Raw genomic sequence first — 24,686 nt, 5'->3', positions numbered from 1 at the left:
ACCACCAGGCAGAATAAGGTAAGAAACCGTCACAGGCCTCATGTGACAACTTTTAAGACTAGATTGAGTTTGTTTTGAGGCATTCTATTGGTTGAGCTGTGAAAACACTGAAGGGCTGGACTCTCCCAAATCAAGTCTTTGCTGACATTTGTCTTAATTTTTTATGATAAAAGCTTTGTTTTTTGTTGTTTTTTTTTTTTTTTTTTGTGATGACTTGCTGATGTTATGACCTTGGGGACATTTTGGGACATTTTCGCTCGTGTACAGAGGAATGTGTCAAAACTGAGTCATCCAGAAATGCAGACCTTGATTTCTTGCTTCCACGTTCAGTGCTTTTGTGAAGCACCTGAGATAGGAACGTAGGCTGTAGTAGGATCATTGGATTGAGACAAGCATCGCTTGAGTAAATATGTCCACCTCTAAGTGAAAACTTCAGGCATTTCTCTTCCTATCTGTTGTTTAGGTAGGTCTAGGCCTACCATTTTTCAAAAAGGGATAAAATCTGATGCTTCTCAGTTTGTCTTGTTGCTTCAGACATCACTCATTGTGTATATAGTATAATATTGTATACTGTATAATATTTCCCTGCCTAGAAATGCAGAATAATAGTTCAGTACTGCACTGTGCAAGCTTTTATTCAGGAGAACAAAAAGACATCTGTGAAGTTTTCCAGTGCTTTCAGCTAGCTGGCAGCACTGTTATTGGTAGGGAGCAATGGAAGATTGAATTTAACAGGAAGATAGAAGATTTCAGGCTTCAAGTAGCCCTAAAACTAGTTATTTTAGGACATCTGGTTACAACAGTGCCTCCTGAAAGAGCAATAGGAATGTTAAAAACCTCATCCATCACTTTCGTGCACTGCATTGCAATTTGAAAAAAAAAAATAGAAAAAGCTAGTAAATAAATGAGTTGTGAGTCAAAGCTCTAACTTATTAATATTAATGTATTTAACTCATTACTATATTCTGTATATATCATATCTGTACATCCTCAAAGAATTGTATGAAAGCACTGATCAAAACTGTGGATCCAAAGTGCCAGCCAGGATATAAATACATAGTCTGACTTAGCCCTGAAGTGAGAATCTTACATAATCGCATTTCTGTAATATCTGGCTGTTTGAAATTAAAGAAAATGATCTGCCATTCGGCCTTGTACTGCTGTGTGACAGCTCATCCACTCTAAAATTTCCAGGGAAGGCTAAATATGCAATGAAAGACAGTATCTTTGGCAAAAGCAATAACTTAGCTCTTAGCAACCAAATGTAAACATAAAGTGCGGCCACCACAGACAATTACATCCTCACCAAGAGATACTCCAACATGAACTGCAACTGTTTTTGTAAACTAAGCAGGAACACACCGTAATTTTTTGATAAGAATCAGATAGCCACGCTTGTCAAAAGCAAAATGGCAGAGTATTTTAATAAGGAAAAACAGAGGACTAGAGTTAGTCAGGAATAAAGGCCGATGATGATCTTAATTCACCACTGGGACAGACTGTGAAGCTATTAGAGTATATCAGATGCTCCAAAACATAAGGAGGTCAATGGAATTCCTTTGCACTGCCTTCGTGAGCATTTTTCATGCAGTGGTAGCACAAACCAAAAGTCAAAAGATGAAAAGATGAGTTCTGTTAGTGCTGAATAGATGTATATACGTGTGGTCCACAGGGCTAAAGAAGAAGTGCAGAATAAGTGTTCATGTCATGTGGTGTATTTTAGTTGTGACAGCATCTATTCATCACTGATACAGTGTCTAAAAGCTCAGTATTTGAAGAGCTGCCCAAGGGGTTAAGGACACGCTCAGTTGGCCTATTTTGCTCACCGCAACTTTCTGCCTGTGTTGGCTTTACAGGCATCTGAAGCTGGGCAATAGGTTGTCAAGTCATTCACTGCTCTCTTGAGACCTCAGTCCACCATGAAGGCGTGTTCCAGATCCTGCTCTCAGCTTCTGTGAGGTTCTGCTCAAAAAGGGCAGTATCTTGAGGTAAAATTGCACTGAATGCTGTCAAGTGTTCTGCCCTTTGGTTTGAAGTTGTTCACATCACCCTTAGTGGAGACTAGGGCTCACCTACAACGCTTCACTGGAGGACAGTGGCAGTAAGTAATTAATGATATTAGTGTGTACTAAAATATCAGATAAACCAAAATTACCAAGCTTATACGGCTGCAAAATTTTATAAATACGCTATCAGATATACCCTCCCTCCTTTTCCTGTCTTCTGTCTCCTCACCTATTTCTGTCTGGCTTTTCTTATACAAGGTCCTTAAGGAATATATAAAGCCTCTGAGCACAGTGCTCTTCATTAAGTTCAGCTCATCCATCTAAAAGATGCTTCTGCACTCAAGACTTTGAAAACAGGGAACTACCAGACTTATGTCAGTGATTTGAAAAGTTCATCTATAAAAGACCCCATCTTTTTAGAATGTTTCCTGCAGATCCCCGGGACTCGTACAGCCAATGTGAAATTATCCAGGTACCAAAAATAAATCATCTGTGAGGTCTGTTGTGAGATAGAAATGGTAATTTTTTTAGACCAGTTAGCCAGACTAACACCCCAGAATTGGTTTGCAGGTTTTAGTCTCACAAAGTCTTGCCTTCCATAGTCCATTCTGTCCATAGCTGTAAGAAAAGCCCACAAGGCTAAAGCTGCACTTTCGAATTAGCTCAGGGAAGAACCCAGCTCTTTTGGTCTCTAGCACAGCTCTGGCCATGGTCATGATCTGGCACTAACCACTGCTTGCAGAGAAACTTGATCACTGGGGTGATGAGCTCAAGTTGCATCTTTGCCCCTTCTGGCCATGTGGCTTTAAGTGGTTTCAGCCACTCATCTTAAAGGACTTGAGCCCTAGTGCAGACACAGCTGTGGACAGTCAAAGCTCAACTTCTTCCTTGTCGTGCATGCATGCATGTGCTCCTGCATATGGATGTGAATCTGAGAAATGCTTGTGAGTCTTAGGATTACTGTCTGACATGTTTCCTGGCACTTCTCTGCCTTCAGCTTATCAATTCTTAATTCTGTGTGACGTGACTCCTGTCAGGGTGGGAAATTGAAGTAATTATTACCTCATTTGATACATTTTTTCTTCCCCTTCAGAGCTTTGGCTATGATCTCAGTCATTTTTTAAAGACTGAATTTAAGAGAAAGCACTATTAATTAAAATAACTCAGCTCACCATTAGAAAACTGCAACTCTTCATTTTTTTAATTAATTAATTAATTTATATTTTTTTAGATCAACAGAGAATCGATAAATGTGATGCGGGAAGTCAGTGGTTAAGGAACAGTATTCCAGCCTTAAACAAAGCTACTACCCCTTACCTGACATCTCAGTTACGCTGAACTTTTTGGTAGCATTAACAAATTATTTTCTTCATGTTGGAGCCAAGCTGTGTTTCCAGAGACAGGGCACTCTTTTGCCTGGATGTAGATCTCTTTGGAGCAAGGTCATGGACATGTGCGTACAGCTTGGCCAGTGGGTGGAAGAGTCCCAGCACTTGGGCCAGCTGGCATGGTGACCTGGGTCTGTGTGGTTAAACTCATATAGACTCCAAAGCAGATGGCTGCGTGCAGACAGCTGACTGAGAGCAGACCTTGAAGCATGCTGACTCTCCAGCCATCCTTGCAAATTATTTGGGAAAGTCCTAATTGCGCTGTGCCAGGCAGTGCCCTGGCCATGGAAAGGCACAGGCAACTGAGTTCCTCTGCCTGAGGGTTTCATCTGCTCCTGTGGATGTGCCCATCAAATGTGATAAAAATGCTAACGACTCTGAAAAAGAAGCGACTGTCTCAATTTGAGCAGCCAAAATTACTGGGTACTTCAGGCATCTCTGACCTTCATTTCTCCCTTATAAAGTAAGGATAATAATAGCCTGATATTGATGTTGGGATAGTAAACTTTTGGATGCGTTGGATGCTCTCAGGTAGGACAGTGAGATCTCCCTGAGGGAAATACATCACTGCATACAGTGCTGGGTTCACAACAGGACATGCTAAATAACAGTAGAGGACAAATAGTGAATGAGAAAGATAAAAAGAAATGGTAAATAATTACCCATTCATGTAATGCTGAAGGAATGGGTGTGGGGGGAAATCACACCATTAAAATCTGTATGCATATGGTGTGGGGGAAGAAATCTCACCTTCATGCTGGCTTTCCTTAGGTTTCTGAGTAGTAGTCTTCACAGTTTTAATTTGTACTGAACACAAAGATTTGGTTTTGATTTGGAAAAGTTTTATTCAATATTATTGGTATTTAGCTGCAAAGCCATTTAATTACTGCAAAGAAGGAAACTCAGTTTTACTGGGAGTTGTTCTTAGTATGTATTTGTGGCTATATAATTCATGTCCTCTAAAACCTTCTCAGGACAAAAAATGCAGCGTCTGGAAAGTTAGTAACAGCAGCTAAAAGCCAAAATAGTTATTTAATTAATTGTTAAGGTAACTTCGATTGTGTAGTTTTGTTACAATTAAAGATCTGGTGATTTCTTGTGAAATTCATAATGTGGATTATAAAGTTAAATATTTTTTGCAGTTGAAGTAGGGGCTCTTAGTTATGTTTTTGCTAATGGCACAGTTAGAGACAGGCTCTGTAATCCAGGTTTGTGGGAAAAGCTGCCCAGGAAGAAGTTTAAAAAGTATATATTAGCAGAAAGCAAAAGAAGGTGTGAAGGAATATGCTTACGAAATAGACCAGAAGAATTTTTTTAAGTCATATAGTCTATGGGTTGTATATGTTGAAAGAAGCTCTATAAAAAGGCAATCACCTTCATTTTCTAAGACTTTTCATTTGAGGAGAAGCTTTTTCATTTTTGATCTTTCCAAAGCTCTGTATGACAGAGAGCACGTACCTTGGTATGTAGCTATATACATAGTACCTTGGATCCAGTTGTCTGAATGCAAATCGGATGATGTTTCACTTCTGACTTCCATATGACTGCAGTTAGCCAGGATTTTTAAAGCTCTTTTAGAAAAGCCATACTTCCTCAAGTAGGAAGATGTAACTGATAATTATACTGTCAGATGAGAAAATGTTTTATCAACTGTAGACCAGCACTGGTGACACTATAATTTTGCATTGCTTAACAAATCTGTGTGGTAACCACACTGCATGAAAGGTAAAACAATGTGTACTCTGCCTATCTTCAGTTTGGCAATCAGAAAAGCAAAGGAGTGCTCAGTTAACCTAGGATTAATCACATCAACTGCTTGACTTCTACTGTTTGACTCTGTATTGCTAATACTCAAGAACGGGCATTAATAAGAAAAGAGAAGGTATCTCTGAGATTCAAGAATGAATAAACAAGTGAAGCTCCGTAGGAATTGCCTGAAAACTTGACTGATTTCATGGAGAATGACAGAAGCTCTTTATGAATTTCTTAAATTCTTGTGTTTTGTTATGTAAGACATTTTTAAAGGGAGAAACAGAATTGTGCATTAAAGTCTGGAAACATTTTTTCATAAAAGGCCGTGAGTACTTCTTCCATGCAGAAATATGCTCCTACAGCTGCTTAGTGTTTATGTGATGGTCTCTGTCAGAAGGTGGATAAATGCATCACAGACCACCAGGAAATGTTTAAGTGACAATACCTGGTAACGATCTGAGTCCTCTCCTCTACTAGGGTGCATGAGGGTGGTTGCTGTGTTTTGTCTCCAAATGAACTTCTTCTATGGGGCTTGTTGATGTTTCCCCATAGCTTTCAGTGTGGTGCATGGTTCTTGGAATGAAGGAAGCCACCTGTGCTGCAGCTCCGAAGTCCCCCTACTCCCTACATCTCTTTCCATCTAAGGCAACGAGGAGGAGGGTAAAATCAGAGGAAAAAAGAAAGCAGAGCCTAAGGGGAAGAAAGGAAAAAACACCACAGAAAGGGATGCATATTATGTAATCCTACTGATGTCAGGGCTTTGGTTTTGATACAACATTTATCTTTGCGAGTGAACTTACCACAGTACATTTTTTATGAATGAAGGTAAATGTTACTGGCTTAAACTCTTACGTAAATAGGCAGAAAGGTAATCAAGAGAGATTTACATTGCATTGCTGGAGGTAGAATGGCAGAAGGAAGAATCTTTTGGCCCTTATGTGTTTTAAGTAGGTTTAGCTTGACAATGGAACTGCAAGCAGAGTAGAGGATAGGGACTGTTAGGCTGATGCTGCAAGATTCCATTACTTGCTGCTAATTTAATTCTTAAAAAAGAACAAAACCACAGCAAACTTACTTAGCTCACCAGTACAGCCTGCTATCACTCTGTTTCTACTGCACCTAAGAATTCTTCTGTGTTTTAAATCTGGGTGGCTACTTTGATTTTTGAGTACAGAAATAGAATGGGGGAAGGGGGGGGGGGGGGGGGGGGGGGAAGTTGTTATTCTTCTGACTTTGTAAATTGAGCTGTAAATACAAGTATTTTCTTGCTGCATTTCTGTGGTTTTGGCTGTTCCCAGTACAGAGGTTAACAAGACAGAGCATTATGTACTTAACAGAAAACATATCTATAAATGTAAAAATTACTTCACTGGACAACTTTCTAGGGAACTTTCCTTTTCCCTGATGTTTTCGGATTTGGAAGTCAGTTAATATCATATCTCTGTTAATATCACTTGGGGCTGAGCCTTACTATTAGTTTATCCGTTCGTGGATGATACCTTTTAAAGTTATTTATAATAAGTCCTAGCAATCTTAATTTTATACTAGAAACTTTGTCCACCCTGTCATATGTATGTCAGATATCCTATTGAAATAATTCTTTGATTTTTCCTGAGTACTTTCAGAGGAGGGTTATTTTGGATCCTCACTGCTCTAATGAGGATCTGATCTCTGTGACCTTCTAATTTCCTTTCAGATTTCCACCTTCCTTTCATGGTGAGTTTGTACCCATTGGTTCTCATGCCATCACAGTCCTTTAATAGAAATAGTCCTTTTCCCTTTCTGGTATTTACTCCTGATGTATTTATAGGTAACAATTCCTCTTATCACAACCTTCGTATTTATTCTGCAAAGAGGATCAAATTAGTGTTCACATGGGATACTTATTTAAACCTGCAATTACTGCACTTCAAAAGGAGACGCAGACTGTTCAACTGTTGAGTTGTAGAGAATGGGAGGAGGAGACATCAACTCATGGGAATTTTTAAGGAGTACCTTCCTGATTTGTAAGAGAAGCCGATCAAAGCATTCTTAATATTCTTCCCTTTGGGTCATGATACCATTGCTAGGTTATTATTTAAGCACTGTGTCAGATAATCGACCTTAGGAGTGATGGGTGGCTTTCCTTCCTGTTTCATACTGACATTCCAGATTTGGTGTTGAACAGCTGCACTTCAGAGTTCTTTGCAGCACTATGTACAGTAAGTGTGGATGAAGAACACTACTGAGATTACTGGTGGCTGTCATGCAGTCATTTCCCTTTAGCAGCTTAACAGGTGAACAAGTGGGACAGAAAAGAGCCTTTCTGAACCTTTCTAGTGGTTGGCAACCGTGGCAGGTGGGTTGAAACTAGATGATCTTTGAAGTCCTTTTCAACCCAGGCCAGTCTATGATTCTGTGATTCTGTGTTGAGCTATGAAACAGCATGCACATTCCTTGCCTATATAACCAATATTACTGTTCAGTTAGGTTCAGAAGAGCTAGAATTCTTTAGACCAAATAGGCCAGGAAATCAGCAGTGTCTGGAGATATAAGATTTGACTTGTCGGGATGGAAATTATTTGGTGTGCAATTTTTGACTGTGACATAATATGGTAAGTCAAGGTTTGGAGGTTGGGATGGGAAGCAGTTTCATTCAGTTTCAGAATGGATCTCCCAGATTTGATATTTTCAGTAAAAAAGAAGGGAGGCCCAACTTCTTCTTGGTTTTTTGTTTTGTTTTGTTTTGCTTTGTTTTTTCCTTATAGATACTCCTTCAATCTTTCTTTTAGCTTATCTCACAAATTAATTGTTATGTCACCAGATTTAGTTGATATGGCTATATCAGAAACTGATAAAACAAAGTGAATTCTCTGTACAAACTTCTGATTTTCATGAAAGCAAATTCACGTTATTATTTCAGCTTGACTGAAACATATAGTACACTTACTCATACCAGTTGTTCCAGGGGTTCTGTATGCTACCACAAAGGAGTCTCAATGTAGAAAGAGTAAATTACCATCATTATATTTTCATCTGCACATGAAAGCGTGAAAGGAGAAAGAGTGCTCATTTGGGGGAATATGTTCTGCATTGCAACATTCTAATTTTTTGTCTTTTTCAGCTTCAGGAATGGGTCAGTCTATCTGAAGAGGATTCTATCCAGACATTTGCAGTCTCTAAGCTCATTCTCCTAAAGACTCTGGCATTACAGCTGCACCCTTTTCACAATGGCTGAGAAGGCTCCACCAGGGATCAACAAAAAGTCTTCAAGGTCGACCCTTTCCCTCCCTCCAGAACCAGTGGAGATCATTAGGAGCAAAGCCTGCTCACGGAGAGTTAAAATAAATGTCGGTGGGATCAACCATGAAGTGCTGTGGAGGACTTTGGACAGACTTCCGAGGACACGATTAGGAAAGCTCAGAGACTGCAATACTCATGAATCACTGCTGGAAGTATGTGATGACTATAATCTAAATGAAAATGAGTATTTTTTTGATCGACACCCAGGGGCTTTCACTTCCATTTTGAATTTCTACAGGACAGGGAAACTACATATGATGGAAGAAATGTGTGCTCTTTCTTTTGGCCAGGAGCTTGATTACTGGGGGATTGATGAGATATATTTAGAGTCTTGCTGCCAGGCAAGATACCATCAAAAGAAAGAACAGATGAATGAGGAGCTGAGGAGAGAGGCAGAAACAATGCGAGAGAGGGAAGGGGAAGAGTTTGACAACACGTGCTGCCCAGAGAAGAGGAAGAAGCTCTGGGATTTGCTGGAGAAGCCCAACTCATCTGTGGCAGCAAAGGTAGGATAAATTGTATGTTTAATGCACAGACATGAGAAAATTATGCCATCAGTTGTGAGTCTGGCATGTGTGAGTCAATAACTTTCACTGAAATATCTAAAGAAAAAAAGAATATAAACATCCGTTTACCATGAAGCAAATACACATAAATCTGTTCTAAAACCCACTGAAATCAGCAGAAGGATTCCTGTTGACTTCAGCTGATTTTAGGCAAATGCTGCATTTGTCGTATGTAAACAGAAACGTCTGTGTAATTGTTAATGGACTTCACATTGACTCTTTGATAAAATTGTGTCTGGAGAATGCTGGTTACTTTTTAGAAATGCATTTGGTTATGAGAAACATGTTCAGTTAAGCCCACATTTATCCATGACAGTGTTGACATCTGTTTCATTACAGGCATAATACAGATGTGATGTCTTTGTCTCAAAAGGTGTGCTAGATGATAAGATAATCAAAGAGCATCATCAACAGCTGCTGGCTGTCATGGGATGTCATGTATTGGGAAAGGATTGCAGTGTTTTCTCTTATACTGTGTTTTTTTCAATCAAGAGCTAATTTATTAAAGTATTAAGGCACATGTATATAAACACACATGTATATGTATGTATGCATGTATGTTTCTATATACAGGTATATATGATATATATATTCAGTCAGGTGAGGAAACATTCTCATGAAGTGAGAGGTCCAGTACTGCTGTCTTTAAACAGGCAAACTGGTGGAAGTGGCAAACAATGGAAAAATTTCCCCTTGCAGGACTGTGTACACACAGGGTGAGATTTTGGTGCACTATTTAGAAGAAAGATTGCCTTGCTTCTTGAGGGACTTCATTGTTCTCTTTGTGACGTGGGGTACTGCTAAGCACGAGGAAAACTGTGGAAGCTTGTCTCCATTTTGAACCACTCAAGACTAAAAACATTCAGGATGCAGTTGTTTGTGTTATGCTTAACTATGGCTTTGTTTTCTTATGTCATTAATTTGTTACTGGATGCAACTCCATTGGACTAAGGTAAGCATTAAAATATGTTGGTGGAGTGGAAAAAAAACACAACAGTCCTGGTTAAGATATTTTCTTGCAATAGCAATTTCTTGGTACTGAGATGCAATACACAACATTTTTATTTTATCTTTTCATTGTGGATTGCATAACTGCTAAGCAATAACTGATTTTTTTCCAAATTTCATTTGTTGTAACAGAATATAAGGTTCATAACCAGAGTAAAAGCTAATAGGAAGAAAAAAAAAAAAAAAAAAAAAAAAAAGTGTGTATTCAGTATATTTTACAATGTGATAAGAATACATTTTCTGCTCTGTAGATCCATATTCTGGGCCATATGTTCCTCTCCAGGAGAAGGAGCAGAGGGGAAGCAGATGGGCATAAGGTGTGCCAGGAGGGGTTCGAGGAGGCTGAGTTGAGCTCTGTGATCCTGTGGTACAAGTTAGCCTCCATCAGGCCCCCAGCACTTCCTGACAAAGCTGAGGCACAGCCTGCAGGAGTCAGGGATCAGCTTCTCAGGTCCACACAGTTTAGAACAATCCAGATGTGACCTGTATCAGACCTCCCTCCTTCCCAGATGTCTGCAAACATAAAACAAGAAGCAGCTGAATGGCAATCATGAATCTGGCTTCTCACTGGTGATCAGAAGAACTCAGCTCCTGGTGGGGTCACAAGGTCGGAGGACATTGTGCCTGAGTGGGGACATTGCCCAACATGGCACAGCCACAGCTGCATCCTCACCGTAAATGCAGGCAGGCTCTGGGGGAGAGGAAATGGAGTGTGTGTTTGTATAGCCTATTCTCATTTTTATTTTTATTTTTTAACACACAGAAGGTAGTAGTTTAATTAGTGTTTCCCTAAGACTGTTTTATGTTAGGAGTCAGCACAGCAAGATGGAATAGATTAATAGAGCAAAACTAAAATACTGATTAGTAGGTTCTTTGTCTATGATTAACATTTAGCCACTCTTTGTCTCGGTAGATAAATGTAGAAATACAGAACAATTAAACCTGCATGAGTGCTTGCCACTGACCCACCTTTTCATGGACCACCATTCCTCATTGTGATTTTGCTGGAAAGCTGTTAGACCAGCTGGGCTTTTAAGAAAATCCCCCTTTGGTTGCGCAGGCCAGATTTTGCAAATGCAAGTGGCTGTTTCTTTCTTTTCCCAAGATGATTAAATATGTATTGTTTACCTTTTTATTTCCCTTACCCTCATCTGCTTTGATTGAATGTTAATGTTCTACGCTTCCTTGCTACAGGGAGTTTCACATTGCACTCGTGTACATGTTGGAATGGATAACTGGCTTGTATTATTACATTTGCCTTCTGTCTAAGCTAATGCCATCTCATGTGATTCCTGTGACTCTAGGAGCTGGAAGTCACCCTGTTATATGCACTTCATTTCTCTTTCTGGCAATTCTTGGTCTGTAAACATATATATGAGCCAAAATTAGTCAGTTACACCCGTGACATCTGAAGGAAGGCTGTAGAAACTTGGCTGAATGATGTGGTTACAAAGCATAAAAGAAGAGCAAAAGCTGTTGCAGCACATTCAGACTTGTGGAACACAAGCAAACAAGCAGAGTGGCATGTAAAACAGGATATGCTGGAGTGAGTTGAATGTGCTCTGTCTGGAGCCATTGCAGGCAGCGTGAGGCTCTGGGCACAGTTCTTATCTCAAGTGTCTTGATAACGTCGTTTTCAGATTTCTCATCTATTGTTTCCTTATGTGGTAAATTGCAAGTTTGTCCCAAAACAGGAGACAGAACCATTTTCCTTCCTCTGCAGGAGCAAAAACAACCAGCCCCCATCCTGTGAATCCTGTATTGAGCTAAGAGCCCAGGATCTCCACATCCCAGGGATGAAGACTACTCTCCCCTAGTACTAGTACTGCCATCCCAACAGAGCATGTGGAAGGTCTGCTGGGCATAGGGCAGCATATCTGGTTCAAAAAACCATGAAAACATGGCTATGTACATAGCTATATGAGAAGTGTCTGGTCTGTCATTCAGGTACTGTGTAGCACCTAAGCAGTTGACAGGAACAGATTACTTTTTAATCTTTCTTGTAAAAGATTAGGAATGTGAGGTAAACACTCCAGTGTGGTTTGGGTATGTGGGTGTGCCTTGCCACTTATGGATTCTGCTAAGATCCCTTCTGGGTCTGATCCAAAGCTTATTGAGTAAAGGAGGAGTTCCAGCTTGGAGTGGGTATCATAGAGTAAATTGTGCTTCTTTTGAAGTCAGTGAAGGTTTGTCACTGACTTCACTTACAGCAAGGTGAGACACAGCAAGACTGGAGCAGAGAAGCAGATGTTATTTTACAGCATCTATGACAAGAAATGGTAAAGGATGGCAAGTAAATGTGGCAAGGAACAAAAGCTATGGTTAGACAGTAAGAAAGGGTCATTATAGATCAAATTCTGTTGTACAACACAGGAACACTTTACTATGTGTTTTGTTCTTTTATTTTAGCAAGCATGAGCATGTGCTTCATCTCGATCAACTGTTTCCTCTAGATATGGCAATTCTCACATAGCCTTCTCTCCAGCAAAGCCCCCCATGATTTCATTAGGGGTTTTGATCAGGAAAGGAAAGATTTGGCTCTATTTTCCTGCATCCTCCTTCATAAGCTTTCCAAGTAGGATTAAGAGTTTTGTGAGAGGCTGGCATTCTTCGACTCCAGAGTAGCACCTGAGATTTTTGACCAGTGTGCAACCAGTATTTTGTGAAAACTGAAGGAAGTTATCTTAACAGTTTGTAGTGCAGCGAAAAAATCAAACAAACATATTTTGAGATATAGTGCAGCGAAAAAATCAAACAAACATATTTTGAGATATTACGGCAAAGAAGTCTGAAGAGGAATAGACCTTCTCCCAAGAAGTGTTCGTGGTATATCCATTTTTGTTCACCAGTGTCTTATCCACCATGGAGATTTTCTTTCTGGTCTGTTCAGCTTAAGATCCAAAGAGCTTTACTTCAGAACAACTGTGAATCAAGCTAACCCGTACATATAGTGCTTAGCACATGAGCACATGAGTTCCATTCAGGAGCTTGATTCTTTTCTCACATTTGTTTTACATCAATAAGACTCACTTGAAGTAAATCCCAAATAAATATGGAATGTTTCAAGTGCAGATGGGATACTATAAATATATTAAGTGAGGTCAGAAATAAGTAGAATATCTAGGAAAAATACAGAGATTATTTCCACCTAGAGGTATTTGACACTGTCTCAATCATCTTTCATTATCAGTTGTATATGCGAGAGTATTTTAAATAACTTGCAGTAGTATTATCCATAAATATCAGTATCATTCTCCTTTTTTTCTGTGTTTCAGTTTTTTGTATCACAGTTTGGCCCTTTGAATATAACTGCAGAGTAATTGCTTGGGATTGACTCTACAGGTCTTTCATGTGCAACTAATTCTTTCTTAAAGCTCAGTATGAATATTAACTGATCAAATACAAAAGGTTGTACAAATAAGTTAAGTCATTAAAAAAATTACTAGTCAGTCACACTTTGTCCCTGATTTTTGCATAACCCCTGTTGATGTCCATACACAGAAGGGTAAAATATTGGCTGTTGTACCTCTGCACCATGGGGTTTACCTTCTTTAAAGTTAGGTGAAAACTGGTGGGATTTGAAGTTTTTTTTCTGTTCCTCTCTCTACGTGGCTCATTTGTCCTTATTGTAGGATGTTTTATTTACTTATTTATTTATTTACTTTATATTGCTGGCTGTAACAAGTATTCCTCCTTTGTGAAAAGCACAATAATTTGTCAGCTAACTAGCAGATTGTGACTGCAGAAGGTATAATTATCCTAAGCTTGACTGGAAATAGTGAGGAGTTTGTGTGCAGCATTTAGTAACTAACACTCTATGAAGAAAAAAGATATATATATATATATTTATATTTATATATATAAATTGAAAAGAATAAGCAGCATTAAGTAGAGGGGATTCGGGCCACTGACATTTATTTGGCTGTCTCACACATAGATGGCTCAGCTTGTCACACTGACTTGTTGAGGGAGGGCGCTCACAATATGTGTTTGGGACCTGATTCTTATTTTCCATGACTGTTTTTCCTGTGTTTCACATCAGCTCTTATTCCTATTTAGACATTTTAGAGCAGCTTAAGAATGATCTTGGGATAACAGAGAATTAGTAGAGTCATTGTGTGACTTCAGAACAGGGCCGAGTGTCACAGAAAACATTTCTGCGTTCCATTGCTGCTCTTTATTCCATCTTGCTGAGTTTGCTCAGGGGCAGACCCTAATTAATTCTACTGGTCCATTTGGGTTGATGAAGAAATCAGAAATGCTCGGAGGACCTCAGGAAAACTTTCAACCAGTTGGATGAATTGAAGCGAGTTACCACAAATAAGAAGAGTCTGTACACAGGTGAATGTTTGCCCTGAGTGTATAAGACAGTGTTCAAAAGAAAGAAATATATTTTCTTATGTTGGCATCCTTTTTTAAGTTTTGTGAACAAAACACTTTTCCTGCATATGTCCTTTATACCTTTTGCTTTAGGTAAAAATGTTTTATTTCATACAGATGTTGCTGTGTTTCTCTCTATGACAGCTCATATTTTAGGTGCTTCCCAGTGTATCTGAAGATCAGGGTTGATCATGGCAGAGAATTTAGACTGTAACTTTTAAAGTGTGAGGAATGGCTTTTGTACTACTTTAATTCCCACAAGTATTTATACTGCCTCATAGCATGATAGCATTTGCTGAAGAGGAGTGGTATTTTCTAGCTGATGTTTAGGTAGGTTGAACTTCTATTTGACCTCTGGTTTCGATTTATTTTATGAGGACCCTGTTACAAATCTTTATTTGAATGTGCTAACAGGAATACTACAGTTTGCTTTGTCACACCCCATACTTTAAAAACAGATGGCTGCTGAAACTAAGCTGTGGTAAAACACTGAGGATGGTCACTGGTAATAAACATGAATCTCATCACCATAATTTCTGGATGGGATACTTATTTGCTTTTAAGGGGAAGTAATTTTTTGTGTTAAATGATAAAGTCAGTCAATGTGATGTGAGACAAAGAGATTGTATTTGACCGTGGTCATTCATATTTAATAACTAAAGTGATCTAATATCTTGAAATATAAGTGGATATATTGTTTTTTCAATAAGTATCATATCAAGCAACACAGTTGACTGGCAGCAGTTAATTGATTTTATTTTAAGAGCTTGTGTATGCTTACTGCTGAATGGGTCATTAAAAGATTATTTACCTTCTTTACTTCCTTTGTGAAGTATTGTGTAACTCATGATTCAGCATTTTTGGTCAGTCTGAGTGTTATAGGAACAGTGCTACCATCTGATCCATCTTGCTGCAGAGGTGTTTAATTCCTTAGTTACATCAGGGTTCCCACTGGTGTGTGTGTGTTATGCTGAGAGGTCTTGCTGCAAAGTAGAACTTCTTATTAAAAACTGTTGTTAGATTAAAATGAGTAAAATGTCCTTTGAACTGTCTTGTTTATTATTGACATGTAATTCATAGTAAATGAGATGCTTAAATTATGGAAGCAGTGCCAGGAGCAAAGATGTAATGAGGTCATATTCAGATGATCTACCACTGCTCCAGATTGTATCCCCATTCATTGCATGAACAGAGAAAAAATGTCTTTCCTCCTTGAATCTGTGATGAATCTGTTTCATTGATGCATCATGGAACATTAAAGAGGGTTAATGATGAGTTATGTTAAAGTGGGGAGGATCTGGTCAGAGATTGTCTAGACAAATTCTAGACCTGGGCCTTGATGGAATGCATCCACGAGTGCTGATGGAGCTGGCAGAAGTGACTGCCAAACTCCTCTTTATCATCTTTGAAAGGTTATGGAGAAAGGAAGAGGTGTATGAAGGCTAGAGGAAAGCCATTGTCACTCCATTCTTCAAGGAGAGGAAGGAGTAGCTGGGAAACTAGAAGCCGGTCATCCTCACCTTCATCCCTGGGAAGGTGATAGAACAATTTATTCTGGATGTCATCTTGAAGCAAGTGGAAGAGAAGAAGGCCATGAGGAATAGTCAGCATGGATTCATCAAGGTAAAATCTAGCTTGAATCTTGCAGCCTTCTGTGATGTCATAGCTGGCTTGGTAGCTGACGGTAGAGTAGTGGATATTTTCTACCTTGATTTCAGTGAGGCATTTGGCACTGTTTCCTTTAACATCCTCATAAGTAAGCTTAGGAAGTGTGGGATAGATGAGTCGTCTATGAAGTGGATTGAGAAGTGGACTTTCAGCTCAGAGTCCCAGAGGAATAACTGCATGCATCAGTACAGGGGCTGATCTACACTAAAAGAGCTCTGAAGAGAAAGACCTTCATGTCCAAGTGGACAACAGGTTGGCTATGACCCATCAGTGTGCCCTTGTATGTGGCCAAGAAGGCTAGTGGTATCAGAGTGCATTACAAAAAGCTGGGCCAGCAGGTCTGTCCTGGTGAGGCTGTATCTGGAGTACTGTGTCCAGTCTGGGCTCCTTAGTTCAAGAAAGACGGGGAACTTCTAGAAGGAGTCCAGTGGAGGGTCACAAAGATTATTAGGGGCCCGGAACATTGCCTTTATGTAGAAAGACTGAGAGATCTAATGGGCAGGTGTCAAGTGGATGCGACCAGACATTTTTCAGTGGTGGTCAGTGACAGAACAAGAGGCAATGGGCAAATGCTGGAACATAGGAAGTTCCGTACAAACTTGAGGAAGAACTTCTTTTGAGGACAGCAGAGCACTGGAACACAATGCCCAGAGAGGTTTTGGAGTCTCTGGAGATATTCAAAATCTGCCTGGATGCTTTCCCATGCAACCTAGTGAATGTAACCTGCTCTAGCAGGGAGGTTGGGCTAGATAATCTCCATAATGTCTTCCATGCCCTATGATTCTGTGATTCTGTGAAAGAGGCAAGAATGGTTGTATTAAAACTTAGAGAAACTAATTATCGATATTTGAAAATAAGATCTAATTGGTAATATTTTGCAGAAAGAAGTTTTTAAATTAACTGTAGACTTTTAGACTCCTAGAATATCCAAAGTTGGAAGGGACTCATTAAGGATAATTGAGTCCAACACAAAAATCAGAGTTTATGACTAAGAGCATTGTCCAGTTGCTTCTTGAGCTCCAGCAATCTCGTCGCCACAAACACTGTCCTCAGGAGCATATTCATTGCCTGACACCCTCTGGTGAAGAACATTTTCCTGATATCCCACCCGAACCTCCTCTGTTACAGCCTCATGCCACTCCCTTATATTCTCCTGACGGTCACCAGAGAGCAGAGATCACTGCCGCCCCTGTGCTCCCTGTGAGGAACTATAGACCTCCATGAGGCCTCCCTTCAGCTGCATCTTTTCTGGGCTGAACAAACCAAGGTGTCTCAGCTTCTTGTAGGTCTTCCCCCTAAGACCTTTCACCATCTTTGTAGCTCTAGAATGTGTCTGCATTTGTGTCACCATTCACAGAATCACACAATAGCTCTTGCACAGAAATGTGAGCTAGGATTTAGAATATACAGTATTACAGATAATTACTGGAAGGTACAATGTGCATGAGAACAGCCTCTTCTATAATGTCTGCCCTTACCTGTAACAGATAGAAAGCATTATTTCAGTTTACCCCAGCCACATTCTTAATTTAAAGAGCAATTTAACTGATTTTTTACTCATTCTTGCATCCTGTTTCTGCTGTTTGTTACCCTAAATTGAATCTAGTCCAAAATTAAATCTTTTAATATATGTATTGCAGTGTTTCTAGTTAAGGTGGTCATATTTTGTGCATTATGCTATGCCCTTGGCGAGCTGGCTTTTCAGCTGTGACTTGTCACTTGATCTGTGTTATGCCCGAGTAGACAGACCAGGCTGCTGTGCCTTTCCCTTCACTGAGAGGCAGATCATATGTCCTAAAAATGTTGTACTTCCGTTCCGTGTTTTCATAAGCCTCTGGCATTGCATTGTCTTCTCACATTTAAGATATTTGGAAACAGCTAGATGTCAGGGAGACATATACTCATAAATTAAATGACATGAAGATGATGTTATTTGAAAGATTATCCAGGCCAAATCTGTTGGAAGCAAAGGGCTGCACTTTATGTCTAGATGAACAAGCTCTGTCTTTCTTTTATAAAGCTGAGAGCATAACAAATCTGTAAGCTAACCTGCAAACAGGCCATTCTCTGTGAGTGTCTTATTGTTCCAAGATGAAGAAGAGAGAGAAACAGTGACTAGGTGACCAGAAAGCCAAAGAGATTCCTGGGTGTTACCTGTTTCTTGAAAACAAAAATAAAAACAACAACGATAACAACAAAATGACAGTGTTTATCATGACATATGGCAGACTCATAAATCTTCTACTTGATGAAGATAGGCAAGTATTTGGTGCATAGTACTGAACCCCAAATCCTTTGAGGGAATACTGAAAACATGCATGTGTCACTGCCACAGCTGTTTCAAAGTGACTTTGAGATCCAAAAAGTATCCCCATCAAGTCTTTATATGAAGATGCCACAGTCTGCTCTTTACATGCATGCATAATTTTCTCTTTGAGGAGGCATGCAATATAGCCATTTTTTTCAGGTGAAATAAGAACGTGTATTTCATTTCAGTTTATTTGATTTGCACTGTTAGGAACCCAGAAAAAAAAAAAAAAAAAAAAAAAAGCCCTACATCCTGTTAACTGTACAATATCTTGTTCATGTATTCTTGTGTTCCATATGCTGAGACAGGTCTTCTACTGGTTTAGAGCAGCAATGGAAGAGAAAGTTGGCTGTGAAAAGCACATTTAGGCACTGAAATGGTAAATATAATCAGAGTAGCTCTTATTTCCAAAATCTGTGTTAGGGGTTGCTAGAACTTCTAGTCACGTATTTCCTAAGTATGTACAATGGTGACAAATTTGATTTTGTAACTCACAATATTGCACAGTGATTAAATGTGTGAGATGATGGAGGTACACAGGACAGTGGTTTTCTCCTAACAATCTGTCTGAATTGTATTTACTAATTTTCAAGTCATCTTGTTGCTACTTGCTATAAAAATTCATGCAGAATTGATTTTAAACCATAGAGAAAGGCAGGTGCCAGAACATGGATGCAAACTTAAAGCCTGAGGAAATGCTTGTCTGGATGACTAGGTGAACTCTTTGACGCCAGGCAAGTCTTGCCTGATCTATGAGGCTCAGATTCATTCCTCACTGAGAACAGTTTATACCCAGTGCTTGCGGGAAATGGTGTTGTATTCCACTAAGCTCTTGCCTAAAAACTGGTAATTCATTGGGCTAATAAAAAAACCTTTTAGGATTAGCTCAGCTTTTCTGTTCCAGTCTTTTAAGGCAAGTTAAATAAAAGTCCAACAGGAAATTCTTCACGCACACAAAAAATAGTTTTTGAAGGAAGATCCTTTTTCTCCAAGGAGCTCTGCTGCAGTATGTTAGTGCGCATGTGTTACTCAGGGGTCATTTTTTTCATTCATTGGGTCCCTCCTCACGCAACTACCAAAGATAGAGACTGCTTTAGATAGTTCAGGTATGGCACACACCAAAGCTGTCCCAAAGCTACCCAAGTTGCAGTGAGAGCTTTAGGCATTACTGTTCACTTTCAGTGGACCCATTGGAAGGTATGACTATTTGGTGACAGTCAGACCAGTATACTTTGATGCGTGGTATTGCTAATTTTTAGTGAGTTCCTAGATAGTCCCACTTTTCAAACTTCTTCCATCAATTCAATGTTTCTGTCACAGACAGCAGTGGCATCAGTTTTTGTTTACCAACTCACCTTCACATCAGTTATTTCCTGAGCCCTGTAATTTCTTTCTGAATTGCTTGTGTTTAGCTTTTGGAAGATTTTTTTTTTTTTTTTAAATTTTTGGAGGGGGAACAGTGGATATTGCTAAATTAAAGTACTTAAGATAGATCATTTTCAGACTGCAAGAGATCATCTCAGAAACATTACAGGTTTGTTCTGTGAACTCATTTCCATTTCTATTATCTTCTCAAAACCATTATATGGCACTTATTACCTTTATTATATAGCTTGGTTGTATACATTCTTTTGCAAATTTAAATGCCACTTGGGAAAAAAACAACAACAACAAAAAAAAACAAAAACAAAACCAAACAACTATTTTGGAAAAATCTTAGTCTACATCTGTACACAAATATATTTGGTCAGATTCTAGCATTGGAAAACTTGGCCAGTGCCCCTAAATTCTGCCCAAACACTGCCATCGACTTCAAAGACACAAAGGCACAAAAAGGCAAAACTTCTGATATAAAAAGAGTATACAGGTACATGGCCACAGTCCTGTGTGACTGACCTACAGCTTCTCTTATAATTCAAGAAGAGCAACGAGTGACTTAGATGTTTCTTAGTAAAGAGGCAGTTTGGCAGCTGGGATTGTAGCTGCTCTGTACTTAGGAGCCCTTTTGGGCTGGTGTGGTACAGTGTAACTGTAAGAATGGCAACCATTTGCAGTATTGTGGCTAGAATTATAACTACCCACTTGTGGATCATATGGTACGATACAAAATTCTGTGTTGTTTTACAGTCCATTACATGATTACAGCTGATTGAAACACAGATTGCTTTGGCTGTGCTGACCTGAGGTGAGGAGAGTGGCACCAGATCCATGAAGGAGATGGTTCCTCCAAGCTTAAGCTGTCAGGCTGAAGGTCCTGTGGGTGAACTCATTGAGTACCTTGTGTATTGAGAAGAAGATGAATGCTTCTGCAGACAGGATAAGAAAGCTAGACTGATGTTCTTTTATTTTAAGAAATGATACGCGAAGGTTTGAAGAAGAAAATAGAATGATGTGTGGTTTCATGCTAGAGTGAAGTTCATTATATGAAGGACAGAATCTGAGAAAAAATACCAGTTATTTTTGACAAGAAATAGAATGAGAAATCCCTTCATTTCTACTGTTTATTCTTTCAAAGGTCAATAAATGATAGGGGAAACGGAGCTGAACCAAGCTTACTAATCATTTTAGAAGGCATACAAGCTAAATCCTGTGAGCTGAATGCTAAGTAATAGGTTTACTTTGTGTGTTGAAAATGTTTTTCTAAGATGACTTTAAAAAAGAAAAAGTGGATTTGTCAAAATAGGAAAACAAAGGAAAAGAATCTAAATTGATTTGTAAGGCCGTTGTAGTGGTCAGCTGGGAAATTGCAGCAAGGTCAGTGTAATTGCTTGCACTTGGTCAGTTCATAGCTGCAGCAGTTAGGGGATAGTTTAGATGCAGCTTTCGTAAGAAGGACCATTGACCTCTTAGCTGGACATTAGGACATCTCAATAACTGCTCAGAATTGAAATATTTTCACAAAAAATATTTCCACTTCACCTACTATGGTAGTGGATGTGTGTCCTGCTCCTATTTTAGCCTTCTGTATGGAGCTGTTTTCATGAATCTCAGACAGACATTAAAATGAAGCTTTGAAATTCTGACAAAGCACTAAATGGCAGGGAGATTGGAAGGGGGATATATCCTGCATGGAAAACAATATATTTAGCTAAATGAAAATATCCAGAAGGAAGTTTAAACAGACCAAAGCCTGCCCTAGTGTGATCTTGGTCAAGTCACCTGTGCTTGTTACGGTTCAGTGTGGCCATTTCTGAGTGGAAAAATTCAGCGGAAGACATACAGATATGACTAATTCCTTAATTGCTAGTCACATTTTATTTTTTTATGATGTTATATTTTAAAACTGCTTTTACTATCTACCTCTTAACCCTCAGGTCAATCTTTACACACACTTCAGTGGACCTGGTATGTTCAGGATTTTAGGCAGTGATATTCTCTGCCCAGCGATGAGATGTACATGGATTTCATTGTAAACTACATCAGAACCTTAACACACTGCAGTAATAGTGAAATGGTGAATAATTCCTCTTAGTTTTCAGAACCTTTTTCATTCTATCCAGATATAATCAACGCAGCTTGTTGCAAACAGGTATGCATACTTTTGCATGAATTAAGTATGTTTAAAATTTTAACTAGAATGGAGAATTGAAGGTGAGAGTCTCTGGACTGAAGGGTGTTCTCTGTGATGAGAGGATGGAAGAAGGTTGGATGCACTCCTTGGGAAGCCTTCTCAGTGTTTGTTAACACCAGCAGGGACTGAATAGTGTGACAACTCTAACCACAATATTTTGTCACTGATGTTAGTGATGTCTGTGCGGAGGATATTTCTCTTTCATTTCTGAAAGCAAATGAATTTCCTTTGAAGAGAGCTGATGTGTCTGACTCACAGGTTTCCTTTCTTCTTGGGCTGATTTCTGTCACTAGTTGAAAATAAAATTTTTAGTTTATGGGGTATGAAAATGAAAACGTAAGCATAATGTTGGAAGTATCCATTATCGCACCGAATCCCTGCTAATGTGTCTGATATTTACTTTCCAGCAATACACATTAATTAAAGTTCATCATTTATAGTTCCAGCATCATCTGTTTCCTTCCTGATTTCATTTAGAGAACAAAACCTAGCTTTAGCTAGGGCTAGCTTCCAGAAAGGAGGCTGTGTGTGACAGAGGAGCAGCCAGCAGAGCACGGTTGCCCACTGAGTGGAAGTGTCCTCTCTCCTTCCTTCCTTCCCTCCCACCCTCCATCCCTCTGGGCTGCCCCAGGCACTGTGCAGGCACAGTTGCCTTCTGCTTGTTCAATCAAGCTGAAAGTTGGCTGAAAGGACAGCGCACCTCCATCACTGCATGCAGGTGGCAGAGATGGAATTCTCTTTCATGCCTTTTCCCCTTCCCTTTTTAACTTGGAAGATGGGGGAAAAAAGATAAAATAAAGAAGCTCTGAGTCTTTGCCCAAATTCCAGTTATTGAGACAGGGATGCTGTCCATCAGGAGCTGGAATTACTTCAACTGTTGTTTTAAAGCTATTCTAGGGTGGAGCTTCCCCAGCAGAGGGAAACAGGATCCAATGCTTAAGAAAAAAAGAAAATAGATTTTTCAGTGAATGAAGAAGCCTGGTATATTTATCCAGTGATGTCAAATATTTTATCATTCATTGTTTAGTGAGTTGTCACAGATAAGGTAGATTTCCTGGGCTTAAGGATGCTATTTTGAAACACGGTTGTTAAAGGAGATTTACAGTACTCTGAAAAAGTGGAGTGAGATAATAGATCAAAAAGAAGTAAAACACAGAGCTAGCCTGTGTCTGAAGAGCTAAGGCAGCTTTTCTTCTCTTTCTACACAAAGTCATGGTAGCCATTACATCACTGAATATTGTTTCATTTGCACAACAGCCTATAACATCCAGATGAGTTCTCTGACCATAAAAAAACCCACCAGGTGAACATCCTGAGCAATGCAGAGAGCCTCAGTTCATCCTCAGTGCATCAGAAAGACACTGCCTGCACTGGGGGCTGAGCACAAGGTCTTCATGTGGAGGCAGAAAAGCCGCAGCCCTGTTGGGGACGAGCTGCTCTGGGGCTGAAGCAGGGAATCTGAACTGGCCACGCCAAGGGTAGACCTGTATCTGCAGCAAGATGCATGTGGCTGGAATAACACACATCATTTGGATATCATTACTTGTGTCCATTTCGGTAACTTGGTTTCTGATCTATAGGGCTGACATATAGGGATTTCATATGGTCAGTATGCAAGAAAAATAGTCAGTCAAAGTCATCGGATATTTTCCCCAGGGCTAGAAGAAGTTGACAGAAAAGAAGATCAAGTACAAGGTAGGGAGTAAGACAGGAATAATGACCAATTATCTAAATATGTGTAAATACTAACAGATACTAATACATACATACATTACATCTAAAGGTAATTACTCAATTCTTAAAAAACCCTAGCTAGACATATTGCATAGCTTTTTAGTTCTTCTGTCAGGCCTTCTAGTCAAGAAATAAAGGTAGTGGCCATATGATTTCATAGGAAGGTTCTCCAATTTGCCATCTCTTAATTCACAGCACAAACATTCCAGCATGTTGACATCTATCTAGTGAGAGGAGAGGTCTGACAGCTAACCTGCTTGTGAGTTAGCTTACTCCTTCTGTAAAAGCAAAGCAGTGTTTTCTCCACATATAAACTAAGCAGGAGACAACTGTTCCCTCATGTTTGCTGACAGCTCATGTATTCATGTTAGGCATGAACATATCAAAGTTACAGTTCTGGTCTTATATAATTTAGCCCTAAGATAGACAGTTTGTCTTCCTGCATTGTTGCTAATTAAATAATGATCTCATTTGAAAATGTTGGCAGAGATTTTCGGTCATACAAGACTCCTGGACTCAGATGTATTGGTTCTATGCATTTTAGTGGTAAACAAAATATTTTAACCATTATGTTGTGAGTCTGTCTGTGTAATGGTGTAGATGCTGGTTTATCCTAGTGTCTTTTGACACTCCTCCCCGCTTTCCAGAACGACCTCAGCCTTTAGGAGTGTCTGACATTGGTCTGACTTTCATCATGGCTATTTGAGCTGCTTCCATGCAGACAGGGATTTTAGTGGCACTCAGTCCAGGATGTGTGGTTGTGTGTGAAGATCCTGGCACTCCTTTCCTAAGGGGGAGTCAGAGCTCATCATAATATCTCTCAGGGTGTCACGAATTTGTATCTTAAGTGTAAGATTAGAGAGCAACATAAGTATTTCTGACATGGCTGTCTCCTTGTTGCTTTCTAGCTACTGTACGCATAATGTAATAGCATTGGATGCATAAAGTAGCTGTAGTATTAAGGTGTGATTGCCTGATACTACCTATTTGCAAGTTCTGTAAACAAATGTGCTTAACAAAGCT

General features: G+C 39.4%; 1 protein-coding gene across 3 annotated transcripts in view; it reads left to right on the top strand.

Moving 5' to 3' along the window:
* KCNB2 (potassium voltage-gated channel subfamily B member 2) overlaps positions 1-24,686 on the top strand; it is a 185,334-nt gene that overhangs the window by 6,145 nt on the left and 154,503 nt on the right. For 2 of the 3 annotated variants that reach the window (XM_072328854.1, XM_072328856.1), the window contains exon 2: positions 8,250-8,934. In XM_072328854.1, coding sequence (XP_072184955.1) covers positions 8,356-8,934 — 579 coding nt within the window. In that variant the 5' untranslated portion in view covers positions 8,250-8,355. Of the gene's footprint in view, positions 1-1,856; positions 1,989-8,249; positions 8,935-24,686 lie in introns of all 3 variants that reach the window. The other variant, XM_072328855.1, reaches the window with a different exon arrangement.

Source organism: Excalfactoria chinensis, chromosome 2 (assembly GCF_039878825.1).
Source record: "Excalfactoria chinensis isolate bCotChi1 chromosome 2, bCotChi1.hap2, whole genome shotgun sequence".
Classification (NCBI taxonomy): domain Eukaryota; kingdom Metazoa; phylum Chordata; class Aves; order Galliformes; family Phasianidae; genus Excalfactoria; species Excalfactoria chinensis.
Note: the sequence above shows the minus strand (reverse complement) of the source record. Positions and strands in the feature narration are given on the sequence as shown.